At 35.1% G+C, this 22,816-nt stretch overlaps 2 protein-coding genes across 4 annotated transcripts in view; both read left to right on the top strand.

Annotated features, from left to right (window-relative positions):
- ATR (ATR checkpoint kinase) overlaps nt 1–20,386 on the top strand; it is a gene marked incomplete at its 5' end in the record, with an annotated part of 101,431 nt that extends 81,045 nt beyond the window's left edge. For both annotated transcript variants that reach the window (XM_079705381.1, XM_079705380.1), the window contains 11 exons: nt 2,617–2,714; nt 3,303–3,535; nt 4,486–4,620; nt 6,125–6,325; nt 7,735–7,878; nt 10,156–10,306; nt 12,935–13,091; nt 13,207–13,360; nt 14,587–14,738; nt 18,693–18,798; nt 20,036–20,386. In XM_079705381.1, the coding sequence (XP_079561507.1) occupies nt 2,617–2,714; nt 3,303–3,535; nt 4,486–4,620; nt 6,125–6,325; nt 7,735–7,878; nt 10,156–10,306; nt 12,935–13,091; nt 13,207–13,360; nt 14,587–14,738; nt 18,693–18,798; nt 20,036–20,209 (1,705 nt within the window). In that variant the 3' untranslated portion in view covers nt 20,210–20,386. The remainder of the gene's footprint in view (nt 1–2,616; nt 2,715–3,302; nt 3,536–4,485; nt 4,621–6,124; nt 6,326–7,734; nt 7,879–10,155; nt 10,307–12,934; nt 13,092–13,206; nt 13,361–14,586; nt 14,739–18,692; nt 18,799–20,035) is intronic.
- A 1,258-nt stretch (nt 20,387–21,644) lies between these two features.
- Nucleotides 21,645–22,816, top strand: part of XRN1 (5'-3' exoribonuclease 1) — a gene marked incomplete at its 5' end in the record, with an annotated part of 94,932 nt that continues 93,760 nt past the window's right edge. For both annotated transcript variants that reach the window (XM_079704674.1, XM_079704675.1), the window contains one exon: nt 21,645–21,719. In XM_079704674.1, coding sequence (XP_079560800.1) covers nt 21,645–21,719 — 75 coding nt within the window. The remainder of the gene's footprint in view (nt 21,720–22,816) is intronic.

The following is a 22,816-nucleotide window of genomic DNA, read 5'->3' as shown; positions in this document are numbered from 1 at the left end:
GAAGATATTTGCAAACGGTATATCCAATAAGGGGTTAATATCCAAAATATATGAGAATTCACACAACAACAACAAAAACCAACCCAATTAAAAAGTGGGCAGAGGAGCTGAATAGACATTTTTCCAAAGAAGACATTCAGGTGGCCAGCAGACACATGAAAAGATGTTCAACATCATTAATTATTAGGGAAATGTAAAACAAAACCACGATGAGTTATCATCTCACTCCTGTTAGAATGACAGTTATCAAAAAGGCAAGAGAAATAACAAGTGTTAGAGGATGTAGAGAAAAGGGAACCCTCCTACACTGTTGGTGGGAATGTAAATTGGTGCAGCCACTGTGGAAACAGTATGGAGATTCCTCAAAAATTTAAGAATAGAACTAGCATATGATCCAGCTATTCCACTTCTGTGTATTTATCCAAAGAATATGAAAACACTAATTTGAAAAGGTATGTGCACCCTATGTCCATCGCAGCATTATTAAAATAGCCAGGATATGGAAACAACCCAAGTGCCCATCAACAGATGAGTGGACAAAGAAGTTGTGGTGTATACACGTATACAATAGAATACTACTCAGCCTTAAAGAAAGATGAAATCTTGCCATTGTGACAACATGGATGGACTTTGAGGGTATTATGCTAAGTGAGATAAGTCAAACAGAGAAAGACAAACACCGTATGATTTCACTCATATGTGGAATATAAAAAAACAAAGACACACAAAAACAAAACAAATGAACAAAACAAACCAAATAAAAACAAACAGGTAGGTACAGAGTAGTGGTTACAGAGGGGAAGGGGAGAGTGAAATGGGTGAAGAGCATCAACCGTATGGTGATGGATGGAAACTAAATTTTTGGTAGTGAGCATGCTATAAGGTATATAGAAGTAGAAATGTAATGTACACATGAAACTTTTATAACGTTATAAACCAATGTTAACCTAAATAACAAATAAATAATGAAAGTAAATTTTTTAAAAAAGAAATACATTTCATATTGTAATAGCTGACACAAGTAATAGCTGCCATATATAGTGATTCCTCTGAAGGATCTGAGCAAAATAAATTGAAAACCTCTGGAAAGGGTTCACCATTCTAGATGCCATTAAGAACATTTGTGATTCATAGGAAGATGTGAAAATATCAACGTTAACAGGAATTTGCAAGAAGTTGATTACAGTCCTCACGTATGATTTTGAGAGGTTCAAGACCACTGTGGAGGAAGGAACTGCAGATGTGGTGAAAGTAGCCAAGAAAACTAGAATTAGGAGTGGAATCTGAAGATGTGACTAAATTGCTGTAATCTCACGATAAAAACACAATAAAACGAATGAAGAGCTGCTTCTTATGGATGAGCAAAGAAAGTGATTTCTTGAGATGGAAGCTACCCTTGGTGAAGATGCTATGCACACTGTTGAAACGACAACAAAGGATTTAGAATCTCACCTAAACTTAGTTGATAAAGCAGTGGCGGGGTTTGAGAGGATTGACTGCAATTTTGAAAGAAGTTTTCCTATGGGTACAATGCTATGAAACAGCATTGCATGCTACAGAGAAATCGTTCCTGAAAGGAAGAGTCGGTCAGCGCAGCAAACTTCATTGTTGTCTTATTTTAAGAAATCGCCACGGCCACCCAGCCTTCAGCAGCCCCCACCCTGATCAGTCAGCAGCCATTGACATCGAGGCAAGAGCCTCCGCCAGCAACAAGATTACAACTCGCTGAAGGCTCAGGTGATGATTAGCATTTTTTAGCAATAAAGTATTTTACAATTAAGGTATGTATATTGCTTTTTTTAGACATATGCTATTGCACACTTATTAGACTACAGTATAGTGTAAACATGACTTTTATATGCATTGGGAAACCCAAAAATTCATGTGACTCACTTTATTGTGATATTCACTTTATCGCAGTGGTCCAGTACCAAACCTGCAATATCTCCGAGGTATGCCTGTACTAACTTTTCACAGATTTGGCAGAGACACGGGGTTGAGTGGTTTGTTGAGAGGATGGTGAGGAAATTGAACTTGATGGAAGATGTATGCAGTGAATAGTGAGAGACTAAGATTGCAAAGTTATAAAGAAAAAGGGTTGTATATATTTGAATCCCGAGCAGAGTCATTCATATAGTATTAATCTGTAGGTAAGTGATTGCTGTTTTTAAACGGGGGGGAGTATGATAAAGCTAGAATTTCAGAAATGTTAGCCTGGAATTTATTGAAGGGAAGAAATGTGGAATTAGGGAGAACAAGTTACTGTAATGTCCCAGAAATTGAGTGATTGGGCCTGACCTAGGCTTATGACCATGGAATACAAATAAAGGCACAGATCCTAAGGACAATTTAAAAGAAGTACTGACAGGAGTTTGACCAGGTCAAAACTTGAATTATTTTTGGTCAGTGTATTGATACTATAAGAGGTTAGTGAGGAATGAAGAAAGAAGAAAGTGGGGAGAGAGGAGTCAAAGATAATGTGTACTAGGAAGAAATACTGATACTATAAAAATTTTTGTCAGAGGCCATATATTTCTCAAGGGGTAGTTTAAGTCTATAATTAATTCATATAATATAAAAAAATACTATGTTAATATATTTTCTATGTAATTGCAGGTCTTTACAGTATGGAAATCAGTTCATATATCAATCAATGCCACGGATGTTATCACTATGGCTTGATTTTGGTGCTAAGGCATATGAATGGGAAAAAGGTATAATTTTTTTGGTAAAATTTTTAAGGGACTGAGAAGAATTATGATTTATGTGAGAGCAAGAAACCAAATGTTAAAAAAGAGGAGAAAGACTAAGCATAGACTTTTTTAAGTAGTTGGAGTTGCAGGGCCTGCAAGTGTAAACCTGCTCGTTCCTTGGTAAACCTAACACATTTTGAAAAATATTACTTTAAGCCAAATAATTTACCTTAAAAATTACAATGGACTGTGGCTTGTTCTGTTTGCTTCTAGTGAAAATATATGTATATGTATAGCTGATTCACTTTGTTATACAGCAGAAACTAACATACCGCTGTAAAGCAATTATACTCCAATAAAGATGTTAAGTAAATAAATGAAGTCTGTTTAAAAAATTTAAAAAAGAAACGGGCCTTGAGTTCTTCAGTGGACTTAAATGTTTTTTCCTACCTGGACAGGGAAAAGTATCTTTTCACAAATTGGCAAGTGATCTAGCTTTGGACATGGGAATAACATATATCTTAAAGCTGTTTTTAAAACAAAACTTTTTTTCTGTGAGATTGATATACTTTTTTACTGGTATTTTTAACTTTGATTTTTTTTTTCCAGCTGGCCGCTCTGATCGTGTACAAATGAGAAATGATTTAGCTAAGATAAACAAAGTTATCACAGAGCACACAAATCACTTAGCTCCATATCAATTTTTGACTGCCTTTTCACAATTGATCTCCCGAATTTGTCATTCTCACGATGAAGTTTTTGTTGTCTTGATGGAAATTATAGCCAAAGTGTTTCTGGCCTATCCTCAACAATCAATGTGGATGATGACAGCTGTGTCAAAGGTGATATATTAATCACAATAGTGTCTTTTTCCATTTTAATGCTAATATGTAGATACAAGTTCCAGGGTTTCTCTCTTATGTTAGATTTGTAGCAAGAAAATAAATTTTAAGTATTTTTAAAAAGAAACTATAGCACTATGTCTCATTATAAAATTTAGAAATACTTACTATATCAAATGAAGTGACTAGTATGTTTATGATTGAAGGATTTATCATGTGTTTTCTTTATGAAGTATAGGAAACTGTTAGTGCTTGGTATAAAATGGTAACCTATTTTTTTTCCAAGTTTTTTAATCCAAAGTATCGGAACTATTAATACTAGAAAAATTTTATTGCATTATTAATAGGAATGTACAAATTGGTAAATATATTGAATTAATAAATATTTTAGAGAATTTAGAAAATACGAGAAATATAAAAAAGAAAATTAAAATTCACTGTTTATATCATTAATATTTTGATGTATTTTTGTATGTTTATTATCTATGCATATTTTAACACTAAATTTGGATTGCATAGATATGTAATTTCATATTTTTCACCTAAAATTGTTACCATAATCATGTTCCCATGTTCAATATTCATTGAAGAACCAATTTTTACAATTTTATAAAATTCTATAATGGTTAGCCATCTATAATTTATTTAACTGTTGTTGGTCATTAAGGTTGTTTACTTTTTTTGCTGTTGCAAAACATCTAGACACATCTATATTTATTCTCATTTCTGATTATTTCTTCAGGATAGATCCTAAGAAGGGAATTCATCAGGTTGCAGGATAGCAGCATTTTTATGGCTATTGATAGTATTGCCAAATTGATTTCCAGGAAATTTCTATCACTATAAACTTTCATCATGCATACTGTTTAAGTTGATTTTTGTCAATCAGAAGTTTTGTTATCTTTTAAAAATCTTTTAACAATTGCATTTAACTTTTTTTTTTCTGACAGTCTTCTTATCCCATGCGTGTAAACAGATGCAAGGAAATCCTAAATAAAGCTATTCATATGAAAAAGTCCTTAGAAAAGTTTGTTGGAGATGCAACTCGCCTAACAGATAAGCTTCTAGAATTGTGCAATAAATCGGTAATATCATAAATCTTACTACTTATAGACCAAGTTGGATGAAACTTCTATATGATTTCAGCTGGTTGTATTTCATTTGATTAATTTTAAATTCTCATATATGTTGGTATACACATATATCAAAAGTTATCAAATTGTATACTTTAAATACGTGCAGTTTACCTTAATAAAGCTGTTCTTTAAATTTCTAACATATGTCCCTCTCTCAAATATCCTCTAAATTTCTAAAAGTTCTTCTTAATGTAAATTCTTCTGAGAGTAAATTATCCATATGTATTAGAAGTTTTTTTAAATAGAGGATATGAAATATAAGTATATAAAATACTCAGTTAAAGTTCTCTCTGTGATTGTTTTCTGTCATATCTTTGAACTTTCAAAACTCATATACATTAACCTACATACATGAGAGGAAAGAAGACTGGAGTTTTGGGTTTCATCCTTTCAGTAACATTTCATTGTCTACCAGGGAACAAGCACCGTGCCTAAGGGAAACAAAGATGAGTAAGACATGTTCTCCTGCCTCGAAGTGCTCACAGTCTCACAGGAAGCCACTCAGATGGTTATCATATACTGTATAACTACTTTTTTCAGTAGGTTTATGACTAGAATATGGACACGCTTATAGGAATGAACTAGTATTCTACCCAAGGAATTGGAGGGAAAAAATCCTGAGGAATGTGTAGGAAGGGTAAAAGTGGGGGTAGGGGTTAGGAGGGACAGACTCTATAAGGTAAATAACTAGACTTCACCTTACAAATACTCATTCTATCATCTATTTACAGGTGAGAAGGTAGAGACTACCCTATTTCTCACCTTCCCTTCCAATAAACATCTTGAAAGAGTAATCTGTTTTTGCTATCTGCGTTAATCCTGTTTGTCCCCTGACACCCTTGACATTATGAAAGATAGTGTTATGATAATGGCCAACATTTATTAAACACTGGCACTTCTAAGTGCTTTACTTATACAAACTTCCAGTTCTCTATGTGAAACCTTTGTGGCCAACTACATTTAGAAATTCAGGATTTTTAGATTTTTAAAGGTAATGCAGTACATATACTTTTTATTAAGTATCATCACTAGGGGTCATCTGGTAGAGTATCCTGTAATCAGATACATAACTCTTTCTTCAGTGAAACATGTTAATCTTTGTACTAAGTGAGAAGTTCAGATATCTTTTTGCTGCCAAATGAGATTTGGTACAAAAAAAAAGTTTGATTTACAAAGCTCTTTGGAATTTGTAATGTGTGATAACAAATTGTAGGCTGCTATTACCTACCTTAGTCATTTAACATTGTATAATGTAGGTACTGTTTATTGATGAGTAAAAGAGTACAGAGAAGTTTAAATGAGGTGATGTATTTTTTAAAATTAGAAAGGTACAGACTGCTGAGCCATTGTAATTAAGATATTATAGAAGTGAAATTTTTGTTTTGAGTAAAAGTAAGCATTCTATAATTCAAGGTAAACAGAAATTAAAATGTACTACTTTTTTCCCCCCCAGGTGGATGGAAGTAGTTCCACGCTGAGCATGAGCACTCATTTTAGAATGCTTAAAAAGCTGGTAGAAGAAGCAACATTCAGTGAAATCCTCATTCCTTTACAATCAGTCATGATACCCACTCTTCCATCAGTTCCGGGTGCCCATGCTAACCATGAGCCATTTCCTGGGCATTGGGCCTATATTGCAGGCTTTGATGATACGGTAAACTGCAATTTTATATAACTGTAACTATGCTTTTAAAATTAAGATGAAATTTCAAATTAAGTTTAAAAGTGTTTTTCTCAGAGACTAAGTGGATTTTATTTGCAAAGAAAAAATGATTGGAAATACAGAAAAGTAAAACTATATACTGATGGGACAAAATTAAGTGATAAAAATCTCATGTTCAACCTAGTATTTTGATTTTTTCAGATGTTCATATTGTTTTAATATGACTAAAATCTTTATTTTTTCCATAATTTGATGTTTCCATATTCATCTTTGTCCTAAAAATGGGGAAGAGAAAGAGAACAAAATACAATTTTTCTTTGTAATTTGTATTTTGGGAGGAAGTGAATTTCAGCTAGGAAGAGCTTGATTCTTTTTTGTTGTTGTTGTTACTATCTTAAAGAAATGGTACCAGAGCACTTCTGAGTAAATACTTTTGAAAACGCTGTATTTATTCCAGTGCTTCTGTGGCTCAAAACATTTGTTTAACTGCTTCAGACCAGTTAATAAGCCACATAATAAAATCATTCTTGTTACTTATAGTCATGCTTTGTTTTTAACTTAATATTATTCAGCTTATTTACTTCCATCTTTAGTTGGACATGATTTTGGAGGCGTTTCTTTTGTCAAAAATCAAATTACTTTCCATTGATAAACATTTCTTACCATTAAAGAAATTTAAAAACCATCTTAGGTTCTGCAGAAAAGTCCTCAAAATGTTTCAAAAATCCTTTAAACATTATGGCTGCTTGAAGAGGCTGCCTAAATTTGAATGTGTATGTACTTACTTACACTGCTGACAGAGTAATCCTTTTTTTTTAAAATAAATTTATTTATTTATTTGTTTGTTTTTATTTTTGGCTGTGTTGGGTCTTTGATGCTGTGCATGGGCTTTCTCTAGTTGCAACGAGTGGGGGCTGCTCTTCGTTGCGGTGCGCGGGCTTCTCGTTGTCGTGGCTTCTCTTGTTGCAGAGCACGGGCTCTTGCCGCGCGGGCTTCAATACTTGTGGCACATGGGCTCTAGAGCGCAGGCTCAGTAGTTGTGGCGCACAGGCTTAGTTGCTCCATGGCATGTGGGATCTTCCCAGGCCAGGGATCGAACCTGTGTCCCTTGCATTGGCAGGTGGATTCTAAACCACTGCGCCACCAGGGAAGCCCCAGACAGAGTAATCCTTTTACTTCAATAGCCATTTCTAATGGGTGAAAATGTGTCTCTATTTATGTCCAACCATTCTTTTCATAGATCATAATTAAGATAAATTATTAAAATAAGAAATTTGCTACTAATATAGGTTATTATATTTTCCTTTTTATTGTGTTAGGTAACACAATATTTATAATACATATAGAAGTTTAAACAAAGAATTTTGACCTTTATTTATATGTAACTCATCATCTTTTAGGTAGAAATTCTTGCTTCTCTTCAGAAACCAAAGAAGATCTCTTTAAAAGGATCTGACGGAAAGTTCTACATTATGATGTGTAAGCCAAAAGATGACTTGAGAAAGGATTGTAGACTAATGGAATTCAATTCCTTGATTAATAAGGTTTGGATATAGTTTGCTTTTATTTTAGAATTGCCATAATTACTGTCAGTGAGATATGGGCAAGTAGATCTCTCTTAAAAAGAGAAAATGAAGTACACTGCCTTTTTCATTTTCACTTAATTTGTTTTATTGGGATAAAATATACATAACATAAAATTTACCATCTTAACCATTTTTAAATGTTCAGTTCAATTCAGTGGCATTAAGTACATTCACACCGTTGTGCAACCATCCCTCTCCAGAACTTTTTCATCCTCTCAAACTGAAACTGTATATCTGTTAAACAGTAACTCCCTATTCCCCTTCCCCCCAGGGTCTGGTAACCACCATTCTACTTTCTGTTTCTATGAATTTGACTACTCTAGATACCTTGTATAAGTGGAGTCATACAGTATTTGTATTTTACTGGCTTCCTTCACTTAACATTATGTCTTCAAGGTTCATCCATGTTATAGCACATCAGAATTTCTTTCCTTTACAAGGCTGGATAATATACAGTTGCATGTGTATACCAATTTTGTTTATCCATTCACCCATCAGTGGATATGTGGGTTGCTTCCACTTTTTGGCTATTGTGAATATTGCTGCTATGAAGATAAGTGTACAGATAACTGTTCAAGTCCCTGCTTTCAATCTTTTGGATATGTGCCCTGAAGTGGAATTGCTGGTTTCACTTAATTTTTTAAAAATAAGATACTTTTGTTATATTGAGAAAAATGTATGACATATTAACAAAGGAAAATATTTTCTATTTAATGTTTAAATTATCTATAATATACTTTTTCTATCAGATTTATTTATGTTTTATGTTTTGATGCCAGGAAAAAAAAATATTAGGTTCTGTTTTTACCAACACACTTTTTGGAGGTGATCATTAGTATTTTTTTCAGTTCTGTTGGTAAGTGCTTGATTTCTATCTCAGAGATGATATGAGAAATCTCACTAAAGGGTTATTATAAATGTATGGTCTTAGGGGTTTTGAATTATTCTCTAGCCAGGTATTTATAAATGCATAGCATCTGTTTTTCCATTGGTAAAAAATTAAACCATACTGTGAAAACTTTATTGTTTTCCTATAAGCTCTTTGTTCTTCCTCTCTATCCCCTTCCTGCATTTTACTGGTACCTCTTTTATTAGCAGGAAAAAGTTATGGACCTTTAACATAGGAAAGAAATAGCAGCAGATGAGTTCATTTTCTAAAAAGGAGAATTATGGTTTGTGCTTAGTTTAACCAAAAGTAATTTAAAAATTAATACCACAATAAAAACCCATTTCATAGGTATTAAGGGAAAGAATATTTTTATTTAAAATGTTGTTTGGTAAACTGGTAACTTCATTCACTGATATTAAACCATCAGTATGTTTGTCCCAAAGCTCCCTGAGTGTTTTTCTAGTTGGGAGTATCAAGTGGCCTGGCTTTAATTTATAAATTTATCTTAATCAGCCTTGTTACCAATTAAGTTGTTTTATTACCTTTCCCCCACATTAACATGGTCAAATAAAATAGCCTGATTGTGAAAAACTCGTCTCATTACATTGGTCTAGGAGGCCATATACTGATCTTTACATGTGATTCTCATGCCATACTATTTGGCTGACATTTATGTAGCCTATCTATTCCTAAAGTTTAAAATGTATTTTTGGTCAGTGATTGTGCTTTAGAATTTGACAGGTTACAATTATAGATGTATGCTTAGTTTGTTTATTTCATACAGTTCCAGAATTAAACAAAATACTGTTTATCCTTACCTAGTATATTTCAGGATTAATCAGATGAGATGTGTAAAGCTTTCTTCTTCTAGGAGATAATTTTTCAAATGAAGCTATAATATTAAACTGTAAGAATAAGATAATATGTTTTGGGGATATCATAAGACTCATACTTTTCTGTTCATGCATTGTTTTCGATAAAATTAAACAGCATTCCCTGCGCCCAAGGACTCACTGTTTCAGTAATATCTTAGAAGCAATTTTTAAAGAGTATTTTGTCATTGTTAAATATAAAACTGTAACATTTTTGAACCCAGTATTGTTGTCACATTAATACTGAATAATTAAAAGAAGTACTTACCCAAGGCATTTTTAATGATTTGGAAATAAATTAAGGATATTGTCCCAGTTGTTTCCTGCTCTACCTTTCTGAAGAATTATTCATCTATACTACGTAATAAGCTTTTATGGACATTATTTTGCTATGAAATGAACAATCTTTAGATAGGTTTGACATAACATTTAGAAATTTTTAACTTTTAAGTTTATGTGTGTTTTTTTTAATAGTGCTTAAGAAAAGATGCTGAGTCTCGTAGAAGAGAACTTCATATTAGAACATATGCAGTTATTCCACTGAATGATGAATGTGGGATTATTGAATGGGTTAACAACACTGCTGGCTTGAGACCTATTCTGACCAAACTGTATAAGGAAAAGGGTACTAAAATTAATTCTTACAATATAAGTATATAATATGGGTATAATAGCTGCTAACATATAATATAGGTATAATGGTTATTATCATTGTACATTTTGGGGGTATAAGCCTTAGTAAAATTTCTTGGTACTATTGATACATACAGAAGTAATTAAGTGATTTCTTCTTTCCTTCCTTGCGTTTTAATTCTTTCTCTCTCTTTATCCCAAAAGGATTTGAGGTAGCTTACAAAAATGTATATGAAAATGTGTTTTTCTAGGAGTTATTGGTTAGCAATTCTGAAACTACTTTATGTGTAAACTAGACTTCAGCAAATAAGTAAATACATTGTGGCTAATGAGAGCTAGTTTTTCATATTAGAGAAAGAAAAAGAAAGGGAAAGCTAGAATGAAACCGAAAGTGTTAGATTAGAGTTAGAGTCTCCCACTGGCCAAACCTGGGATAACTTGAGCACCAAAATAAATAATAATAGTATTAGATTATAACCCATGGAATAAAATAGACAGGAGTCCACACTTATGTAAACAAATACTTGAATGAATAAATAAATAAATAGGAAGGTAGGAACAAGTTCTTCCTTAGAGTAGAATTACAAGGAATTAATGTAGAAGAGATGATGAAAACAGAAGATTGCCAATTAGTAAATATCACAGTAATAATTGTTGCAGGCAGTGATTAGCAATGACTGCTGAAATTTGTTGGCAAAAGTATGATGGAAAATAGGTTATTTGCAGGGTCTCAAAGTATCTCTCCACCAGATACTTATTAATTACAAAGGGGAAAAAGCAGTAACTTTACAATGAAGAAACAAAAATATAACAGGTCAGAACTCCTTAAAAATTTCATGGTAATGAAAGACAAAAACAGAAATTTCCCATATTCGAGGACATTAAGGAGACATGACAACTGAATGCAGTAAGGGATCCTGAATTGGATCCTGACCCAGAAAAAGGATGATAGTGGGACACTTGGTAAAATTTGAATAAAGTCTGAAAGTTAGTTCATAATACTATGAAAAAATAATTTCTTGGTTTAGGTAATTGTATTCTGTTATGAAAGAGATGAACACTGACAAAATCTGGGTGATGAATATATGGGAACTCTGTATAATTTTTGCAATTTTTTGTAAGACTAAAATTATTTCAAGATAAAAAGTTTTTTAAATGTTTATGATGTAGTACATTAAAAACAAATAGATCAAGTTACTAAAGTAAAAAATAAGTATATTAGTTCCCTAGGACTGCCATAACACATTACCACAAACTGTTTACAAACAACAGAAATTTACTCTCTCACAGTTGTGGAGACAAGGAGTCTAAAATCACTATGTCAGTAGGGCCACAATATCTCTCAAGGCCCAAGGGGAGAATCCTTTCTATGCCTTTCTGTAAGTTTCTGGTGTTGCCAGCAATCTTTGACATTCCTTGGCTGTAGATGCTTCACTCCATTCTCTGCCTCTGTCATCACACAGCATTCTCCCTAAGTCTGTATGTCCCTGTTTTCTCTTATAAAAATATCAGTCATACTATATTAAGGGCTCACCGTAATGACCTCGTCTTAACCTGATTACATGGGCAAAGACCTTATTTTCAAATAAGGTCACGTTAACAGGTACCAAGGGTTATTTTTTTGACGGATACAATCAACCCATAGCATTAAGTAGTATTGATAAATTACTATATTATGGGTATTATGCTAAGTATTTTGTGTACATCAGCTTTTTTTAATATTGTTAACAAGCCTAATTATCACTATTTTATGGACAGTGAAGTAACTTAATCCAAGTTACTAATATGTTGTAGAGCTGAAGTTCAAACACACTTGAATCTGATTTCAAGGAACTTGCTATTGACTATTTTATTAAAAGATGAAATATAAGTGTTAGTTATTGCTATTGGATTTTTAAATATATATATTTTCCATCCTATTATGAACATAGTTGAACTGTGCAACATTTGAGGCTAAAAATCTCTAATCTCAAACTTGTCTATGGAAATTTTAGCTGAACCTTGGGTCCAAAGAGCACCAAACCAAGGTGGGCCTAAAAGGCACTTTATAGACTGGAGTCATGTCAACCATATAATACAAACTCACAAATACATCAGAAGGAAAATTTCTTCTGCTTCCACATATGATTTGAATTGTACAAGATTAGTTTTAAAATCACGTATCCTGTGAATCTTATAGGCTAGCCTTCACACAGAGTAAATTATTTCAGAGCACCATTGTAGGTTTCTTAGTAATGATTCAGTATGGACCCATACTGCCTGCTGATTAACAGAGAGATCACTGTAAATTTAGTGAGGGCTGTAGCATTTTTACATGCAGGGACACTATTCACATTGGATTTATTCTGAGTGGTATCTTCTGATATGTGTGGTCTTACTTGGCACTGATTATCATAGACAAGAGGCCTCACTCTAGATAAGTATTAAGTGAAGATAATGTGTTTATTATTTTCGTATAATATCAGAAGAAAGTTTACCTATGCATAATTGAAATGTTTCCATTTATTCTTGCTTTTGAATAAAAATAGATATTTCCTGTCCTATTTTCACCAAAAAAAAAATAAATTGCCCCTTTTCTCATTTGGCTTGTATGATGAATGGAAATCACTCTGCCTTGCAGGAGTTTATATGACAGGGAAGGAACTTCGCCAGTGTATGCTACCAAAATCAGCAGCTTTGTCTGAAAAACTCAAAGTATACCGAGAATTTCTCCTGCCCAGGCATCCTCCTGTTTTTCATGAGTGGTTTCTGAGAACATTCCCTGATCCTACATCATGGTAAGTTACCAAAAATATAATACATTGTTATGGTTAGATTTTTTAAAAATATATTTTAGATGCATGTGGCCCCATATGATACAAGGATACTTGATAGGCATTGTGTTTCCTTTAGGTACAGCAGCAGATCAGCATACTGCCGTTCCACTGCCGTTATGTCAATGGTTGGTTATATCCTGGGCCTTGGAGACCGTCATGGTGAAAACATTCTCTTTGATTCTTTGACTGGTGAATGTGTACATGTGGATTTCAACTGTCTCTTCAATAAGGTATGTGATATGACTTACTGTAGTTAATTGTATGTTTTCTCCTAATTTCCTTTCCACAACAACTCTTCTTCCTAGACATACCTGTTAGTAGCAGCTACAGTCACAGTTGAGTCACATTGAGAGCTTGTTGACTGGTTTTGATCAGTGGATCCCATAGCCCTCAGTAAAGCAACTTAGGTTGGAGAGAACTCAGAAGAGTCATAGGAAAACTAGCACTGAACTTGCAGTCCAAAAGCATAGCTCCAAGTCTGACTTATTGGTTCTTGGTTATATGAACATGGGGTGTTCATATAATATATGAAGAGTTCATTTTACTGAGACTCAGTTTTAGAGAGACAGAGTAGGTTAATATGATTGTTTCCAAACCTGGCAGCAGCATCTAAGAATTTTTTTTTTTTTTTAATGCAGATACCTAGGAAACATCACAGGAAATTCAGATTGTGTAGGTCCAGCTGGGGTCTGGGAATAAATTGAGGTCATTCAACTCTCCTTAAGGACCCTCTCCAATTTTCCAATGTTATGATCCTGAAAGGCAGACTAATTATTAAACCCACTTTTTCCTTCATCCTTATTCTCTATGGGTTGCCGTCTGCTATCACAGGAAACCAAGAAAGGTCACAAACCCAACTGAAAACAAATCAAAGATAAACCACTGGTATCGGGGATTCATACAAGAGAGGAATTTAGGGAAACTGATTGGAGGGATGAAAAAGCCCTAGGAAAGGCAGGTGTTAGAGAATGGAAGAAAATAAATGAACTGGACTTCATTATATTACATGTTACATTTCCTGTCTCAGGGATTGTGAGCATCTAACACTTGGCTATTTCTTTTCCTGTCCTGTTTTAAAGTGAAAGTCTTAAAGAAAAGAAGAAAATTATGAGAGTATTTTGTTTGTACTTTATACTATTCAAGAAGGACATTAAGGGAGTTAATATAAGGCTAAATATTGAATGCATAAATATTGCTCTATAATGCTATTCACTTTAGTAATTCAGTGAAAGATGAATCCATCCATCCTCTAGATCTTATCCAAGGAGTTGTGTTTCAGCTCCTCAAAAGCAAAGGTAGAGTCATATGGCTCCTTCATGATGTAGGCCTCTAACGTAAGTTGCAAATACAAATATTTTGAGGGTATGTTTGCTCTCTCCTAAAAGCTTTAAATTTTTTGCATAAAGATTTTTAAATTCCAGCATCTTTACTTTTTAATGAAATACATTTTTTTAAGGGAGAAACCTTTGAGGTCCCAGAAATTGTTCCATTTCGCATGACTCATAATATGGTTAATGGAATGGGTCCTATGGGAACAGAAGGTCTTTTTCGAAGAGCTTGTGAAGTTACAATGAGGCTGATGCGAGATCAGAGAGAACCTTTAATGAGGTAATCATCTATATTTTGTAAACAGTAGTAACTTTGAATGTGATTATTGGTTTCTAAGTTGTTTTCTTTATATAGAGCTACTTTATACTGGTTGAAGTAGATGTTTTTAATAATAGCCTTTATTAAGATATATTTTACATACCATAAAATTTAGTCTTTTTTTTTTCTTAATTTATTTTTGGCTGCATTTGGTTTTCATTGCTGCTTTCTCTAGTTACTGCAAGCGGGGGCTACTCTTCCTTGCAATGCGTGGGCTTCTCATTGTAGTGGCTTCTCTTTGTTGCGGAGCACAGGCTCTAGGCACACGGGCTTCAGCAGTTGTGGCATGCAGGCTCCGGAGTTGTGGCTCGCAGGCTCTAGAGCACAGGCTCAGTAGTTGTGGCGCACGGGCTTAGTTGCTCCGTGGCATGTGGGATCTTCCCAGACCAGGGCTCGAACCCATGTCCCCTGCATTGGCAGGTGGATTCTTAACCACTACATTACCAGGGAAGTCCAAAATTCGGTCTTTTAATATATATACTGTGGTGGTTTTAGTATATTAACAAGATTGTGCGACCATCACTGCTATCTAATTATGAAACATTTTCATCAACTCCAAAAGAAATTAGCAGTCACTCCCTAACTCTATTCCCCACCATCTCCTAGCAACCACGAATCTCTTTCTGTCTCTATAGATTTGCCTATTCTGGATATTTCATATATAAGTAGAATTATACAACATGTGGCCTTTAGTGTCTGTCTGCTTTCGGTAGCATGACGTTTTTAAGGTTTATCTATGCTCTAGCATGTATCAGTACTTCATTCTTTTTTATTGTCAAATAATATTCTATTATATGGATATACCACCTTTTGTGTATCTATTCATCAGTTAATGGACATTTGGGATTGTTTTGGCTATTGTGAATAGTGTAGCTGTGAACATCTGTGTACAGGTTTTATGTGGATATATGTTTTCAGTTCTCTTGGTTATACGAGTAGGATTCTGGATATGTTAACTCTAAGCTTAACATTTTGAGGAACTTTCAAACTGTTTTCCAAAGCAGATGTAATATGTTACAGTCCCACTAGCAATGTCTAAGAGTTCCAATTTCTCCACATCCTTACCAAAACTTGTTATTGTCTATCTATATTATTTTAGCCATCTGCTGGGTATGAAATTGTATCTAATTGTTGTTTTAATTTGCATTTCCCTAATAACCAGTTATGTTGAGCATCTTTTCATGTTTATTGGTCACTTGCATAACTTCTTTGGACGAATGTCTATTTAAATCCTTTTAATTGGATTATTTGTCTTTTTTTTAACATCTTTATTGGAGTATAATTGCTTTACAATGGTGTGTTAGTTTCTGCTGTATAACAAAGTGAATCAGCTATACATATACATTTATCCCCATTTCTCCTTCCTCTGGCGTCTCCCTCCGACCCTCCCTATCCCACCCCTCTAGGTGGACACAAAGCACCAAGCTGATCTCCCTGTGCCATGCAGCCGCTTTCCACTAGCTATCTATTTTACATTTGGTAGTATATATATGTCCATGCCATGCTCTCACTTCATCCCAGATTACCCTTCCCCCTCCCCATGTCCTCAAGTCCATTCTCTACAGCTGCATCTTTATTCCTGTCCTGCCCCTAGTTTCTTCAGAACATTTTTTTTAGATTCCATATATATGTGTTACCATACGATATTTGTTTTTCTCTTTCTGACTTACTTCACTCTGTATGACAGTCTCTAGGTCCATCCACCTCACTGCAAATAACTCAATTTTGTTTCTTTTTATACCTGAGTAATATTCCATTGTATATATGTGCCACATCTTCTTTATCCATTCATCTGTCGATGGACACTTAGGTTGCTTCCATGTCCTGGCTATTGTAAATACTGCTGCAATGAACATTATGGTACATGACTCTTTTTGAATTACGGTTTTCTCAGGGTATATGCCCAGTAGTGGGATTGCTGGGTTATATGGTAGTTCTATTTTTGGCTTTATAAGGAACCTCCATACTGTTCTCCATAGTGGCTGTATCAATTTACATTCCCACCAACAGTGCAAGAGGGTTCCCTTTTCTCCACACCCTCTCCAGCATTTATTGTTTCTAGATTTTTTGATGATGGCCATTCTGACTGGTGTGAGATGATATCTCATTGTAGTTTTGATTTGCATTTCTCTAACGATTAATGATGTTGAGCATTCTTTCATGTGTTTGTTGGCAATCTGTATATCTTCTTTGGAGAAATGTGTATTTAGGTCTTCTGCCCATTTTTGGATTGGATTGTTTGTTTTTTTGATATTGAGCTTCATGAGCTGCTTGTAAATTTTGGAGATTAATCCTTTGTCAGTTGCTTCGTTTGCAAATATTTTCTCCCATTCTGAGGGTTGTCTTTTGGTCTTGTTTATGGTTTCCTTTGCTGTGCAAAAGCTTTTAAGTTTCATTAGATCCCATTTGTTTATTTTTGTTTTTATTTCCATTTCTCTAGGAGGTGGGTCAAAAAGGATCTTGTTGTGATTTATGTCAAAGAGTGTTCTGCCTGCGTTTTCCTCTTAGAGTTTGATAGTGTCTGGCCTTACATTTAGGTCTTTAATCCATTTTGAGTTTATTTTTGTGTATGGTGTTAGGGAGTGTTCTAATTTTATTCTTTTCCATGTACCTGTCCAGTTTTCCCAGCACCACTTATTGAAGAGGCTATCTTTTCTCCATTGTATATTCTTGCCTCCTTTATCAAAAATAAGGTGACCATATGTGCGTGGGTTTATCTCTGGGCTTTCTACCCTGTTCCATTGATCTGTATTTCTGTTTTTGCCAGCACCATTTTTGAAGAGATTATTTTTCTCTATTTAATTGTCTTGACATTTCTGTTGAAAATCAATTGACCATACATGTAAGGGTGTATTTCTAGATTCTCAGTTTTATTCCATTGATCTGTATGTCTAATCTTATGCCAATAGCACATTCTCCTGATTACTATAGCTTTGTAGTATGTTTTGAAGTCAGGAAGTGTGAATCCTCTGACTTTTTTTTTTCTTTTTCAAGACTATTTGACTGTTATGAGTCTCTTGCATTTCCATATGCATTTTAAGATCATCTTGTCAATTTCTGCAAAGGCCAGCCTGGATTTTAATAGGAATGGCATTGAATCCGTAAATCAATTTACGGAGTATTGCCATCTTAAGTCTTTTGATCCATGAACATAGGGTATCTTTCCATTTTTTTAAGTCTTCTTCAATTTCTTTCAACAACGTTTTATAATTTTTAGTTTGCAAATCTTGTATTTAACTTTTTAAAAATGTGTTCCTAAGTATTTCTAAATGGAATTTTTTTCTTAATTTCATGTTTGGATTGTTCATTGCTAGTGTATAGAAATATAACTAAATTTGTATATTGCTCTTGTATCCTGCAACCTTACTGAACTCATTTGTTAGTTGTCATAGTTATTTTTGCAGATAACTTAAGATTTTCTCTCTACAACAACAGGTCACCTGTAGATAGGGATAGTTTTACTTTTTCTAATCTAATCTCAGTGCCTTTTCTTTTTCTTGCCTAATTGCCCTAGCTAGATCAATGTCAAATAGCCATGGTGAGACATCTACATCCCTGTCTTGTTCCTAATCTTAGGGGTGAAGAAGCCAGTCTTTTACCATTAAATATGATGTTAGCTGTGGGAAGTAGTTTTTCAAAAGGACATTTAAAGCTCACTTATTCACTTTTTTATTTAAAACCTGTCTACCAGGCATTATGGTAGAATACATTGGATAGTTAGACGAAGGCAAAGGCAAATTCTCTGAAGGAGGAAGCATAGCATTTTCTGAAATGGTAGTAATGTGTTTTGTAGTAGTATTACCATTAGCTTCTCATCCTTCAGTAGTTATCCTTCACCTAATTGTTGACTTTAATGAGATTTCTTTTTACAAAGATAACATTGTATTATTACCATAATATTTGTTTCCATTTTAGTGTCTTAAAGACTTTTCTACATGATCCTCTTGTGGAATGGAGTAAACCAGTGAAAGGGCATTCCAAAGCACCACTGAATGAAACAGGGGAAGTTGTCAACGAAAAGGTTAGTAGAAGGTATAGCTTGATATGAACTGATATTGTATATCTCTACAAATGGAAACTAATTCTAAATACTGTCAGTGACTGACCATTGAATACTCTGAAATTTAGTTCTCTATCTAGTATGATAATGCCATAAGTTTTCTTTATTGTCATTACTAATGTTAACATTCTTATCATTAGTATAATAAAAACAGAGTTCAACACATGCTTGTTTAACCATAAACAAATCACAGTTATGATATAGAGTGGTAAAAACTTGAACACAAATTGCCTGAATTTATAGAGCAGCAGGTCTCAGCTTCAATATGTAGAACTCTTTACTAACATAGTAGTCCCTTGTCCCTTGATTTCCATGGGGGATAGGTTCCAGGACCCCCCTGTGGATACAAAAATCCTGGAATGCTCAACTCCCGTATATAAGATGCTGTAGGATTTGTATATAACCTGTGTATATCGTCCCATATACTTTAAGTCATCTCTAGATTACTTGTAATACCTAGTACAATGTAAATACCATGTAAATAGTTGTAAATACAGTGTAAATGCTATGTAAATAGTTGCTGGTGCATGGCAAATTGAAGTTTTCCTTTTTGGAACTTTATGGAATTTTTTTCCCCTGAATATTTTCAGTCTGTGGTTGGTTGAATCATTGGCTGCAGAAAGCTGACTATATTAGTCGAATCCTCAAATTCTCCAGATAGTTATTTTAAATAAGTTAGAATAGATTTGAGGATTGTTTTTCTAATTACATCATTCTCACTTTTGCATTCTGATATGCTTTCTTGATTGAGAAGAATATGTAGAATTTCAAGTAGCTCACTTAGAACTCCCATTTGCATATAACATAATCTAAACATTAGGCATTAGAGTACTGTTGCTGTTATTAGAATACTAATATTCAAATGTTTAAGTCCTAAACACTTTTCAGAGCAGATTTTTTTATATTATTATTTTTCTAGACTTCTAACGTGGAAGAGATTCCCTGGTATTTCAGTGTCCTGAAAAATGTCCAAACAGTTGATGTTAGATCAACACTGCAAGCCTTGAGATCAGTATCTCAAGTTATTGTATTTGTTTCATTGCTTCTCTCGTTTGTCTGCATTTGCTCTTACAAAAGGGGTAATGATCAGTAAAATGGCATTAATATTTGTTAGATAAAAGAAAGGCAATAATTCCAAATGATAAACATCTACATTTCATTGGGTCCTTAGTCCTTATGACTTTCAATTTCTTTTTAGGCCAAAACCCATGTTCTTGACATCGAGCAGAGACTACAAGGTGTAATCAAGACCCGAAATAGAGTGACAGGACTGCCGTTATCTATTGAAGGACATGTGCATTACCTTATACAAGAAGCAACTGATGAAAACTTGCTATGCCAGATGTACCTTGGTTGGACCCCATATATGTGAAATGGAGTTACTTCAAAGAATATGTTAATAATCTAAAATCAATGCACTTGGATCATTAATCTGTGGTTGTATCTATTCAATTACAAAGTACAACATATGTTTATGTTCTCACAGTAACTGGTATTTCTCCCTGATTAATAATATTTAAAATAATATATGTTGTTAAGAAATAAACTGCTTTCTTAACATATACTGTGTATAACTGGAGAAATGGAATATCATATGTTCTTATGCTCTTAAAAAGATGTATTTGCGAGAAACAAGCCAGCCTAATTTCACTTTACAACTTTCGTTGATTTTAAGTACTAACATAAGGATTCATTTGAACAAAAAATCATATTGAATAAATACTGCAGGCAAAGCACGGTTCCCTTTCCCTCTGGGAACTGTCTAGTAAGACAGATGTAAACATAAATAGCACATCATTAAGTTCACTTAGTAATACTCTCTTTTTTTGTATTTGTTGAAAATGTGATAGGGAAAAAAAATTAGCCAATTAACATGAATATGAAAACTATATAAACATTCTGTAATTTTAAAGATGTTGCCATACTAAAAGTGTACCAGAATGCAGAATCCAGTGGTTGGGGGAAACAGCATTACTTAAAATTTCATGAGGTTTTATAATCTAAAAAATTTTAACATTAAATTTGGGGGTACATTTTACTGCAGAAGATTTAAAATAATTCCAAAGCAGAGGTTATTACATACAAATAAACGAAAACGTAATCTTTTTGTAACAGATAATTTCACTTAAGTTTACCTTACAAAATTCTGCCTTTTTGTACAGTTGAAGTGTGATGGGGGAAAATATAATAACCCAAGAGGTATAAATGTGAAAACTAAACGTATACTTTCCTATCGAAGGCCTAATGTTAAGAGTTAAGGAGGAAGCTGGGTGGAGGGGAGTTAGGAAATCATTTTACGCAAATAATTTGGAAAAGAACGTTTTTAAGAGAAATTTTTTGTTGTATCCTGAAAGAAAAAATTTCCGCTCACAAAACAAACTAAACCAAATCATCAGACCTTTCCAAATCTGTGTTGAAAAACAGAGATTAGTAATCCCAGAAGACGGAAGCAGCCAGGACTCTTCCAGTCGTCTCGTGAGGTTTTCACCCCCTTCCAAATCCACTTACAGCGCTCAGGTCTGTCAACTGACATTTTCTGAACTGGATTTCACACACGCGTTCAAAAACGCCTGGGCGCTCTTAAATGTAACCAGGCAGCTCCGCGGCAGCGAGTTCGGGCCGGGGCTAGAGCCCCGCCCCGGAGATGCGGTCTCGAACCCGCCGCTCTAGGCCCGGCGGCCGCTCTCTATGGTTGGGCGGGAGGTGTGTTGTCATCTGCGGAGCGACGGCCGGAGGCGGTGGCGTAGGCCCCGGCGGGGCGTTTGGTTTCGATTTGGCCCTGACTTGAGTTAGTACTGACGGTCGAAATGGGAGTCCCCAAGTTTTATCGATGGATCTCGGAGCGGTATCCCTGCCTCAGCGAAGTGGTGAAGGAGCATCAGGTGGGTGAGCAAGGGGGCAGAGGCCCAGAAGGCGGCGGACCCGGGGCTCGGCGGCCCTTTCTCCACCCTGGGACCGGGGCTCTCCGCCGCCTCTTTCTGCTCGTCGTCAGCTGGCTGAGTGGCGAAGGGAGGGGAGCAGAACGTTGGAGGACACCTTGGTGATCTGAGTGGGGGCGAAGACGCAAGTCGCTCTCCTGTGGGCAGAGCGGCGGGGATGCGGCGTTCTGACAGCTCCTGCCCGGGCCGGGCCTGCCGCGACTCCGCAATCAAGTCCCGGGGAGGAGCGCTTTCGGGAGTGCTTCCATTTCCTCCCCAGGGAGCTGCAGGTTTCGTTTTTCTTTTTGGAGGTGGGATGGTTGTCCTCCTAGGACCTTCCCCCAGTCCCCAGCCAGAGCAACAGGCCCACGTACAAACGATAATACCGGCCTCCGCAGTTGAATCCCCTTGTTTACTTTCCCTTATCTAGAGCTGCATCCCGCCCTACCCCCAACGCCTAGACTTTTTGACGTGGCTGATGGTTCATATTTATGACACAGTTCGTTACTCTTTTTCTATTACCCCAAGGACCGTACCAATCCCCTGTTCCAAAAGAAATAAAAATACATTTGGACGGGGCTGGGGCAGTTACTTGGAAGCTTCATTGTGTGAATGTGTGCGTGTGTGTGTGTGTGTGAAAGAGAGAAAGGGAAGGAGATGAGGGAGGAAGGAGACGTGGGGTGAACGGAGAGAGAAACAGATTGTTAGAGCACTAATACTACGAATAGTAATATTCGGTATATAATGACCCCAGGGCAACGTTTATGTGCACACTTCAAAAATGTAGTTTAGGTATTGGAACTGCGGAAAAAAATAGTAAGCAGTCGTCTATTAGGTTAATGGGATTTTGGGTCTAGTGTTTGTCACATTTAATGGTTTTGGTGGCTCTTTTGCCCATTTTATATTTTACAGAAAAAAGTCATTTTTGTCTCCGAATGGAGGCGTGGGTTCAAATCTCACTTCTGACACACACACACACACACACACACACACACACACAAAGCCCTTTTTGAAATTTGTACAGCTAATTGAGTTAGTTGAGATGGATAGCATTGTATTAA

The sequence above is a fragment of the Hyperoodon ampullatus genome (genome assembly GCF_949752795.1).
Source record: "Hyperoodon ampullatus genome assembly, chromosome: 5".
Lineage (NCBI taxonomy): Eukaryota > Metazoa > Chordata > Mammalia > Artiodactyla > Ziphiidae > Hyperoodon > Hyperoodon ampullatus.
Note: the sequence above shows the minus strand (reverse complement) of the source record. Positions and strands in the feature narration are given on the sequence as shown.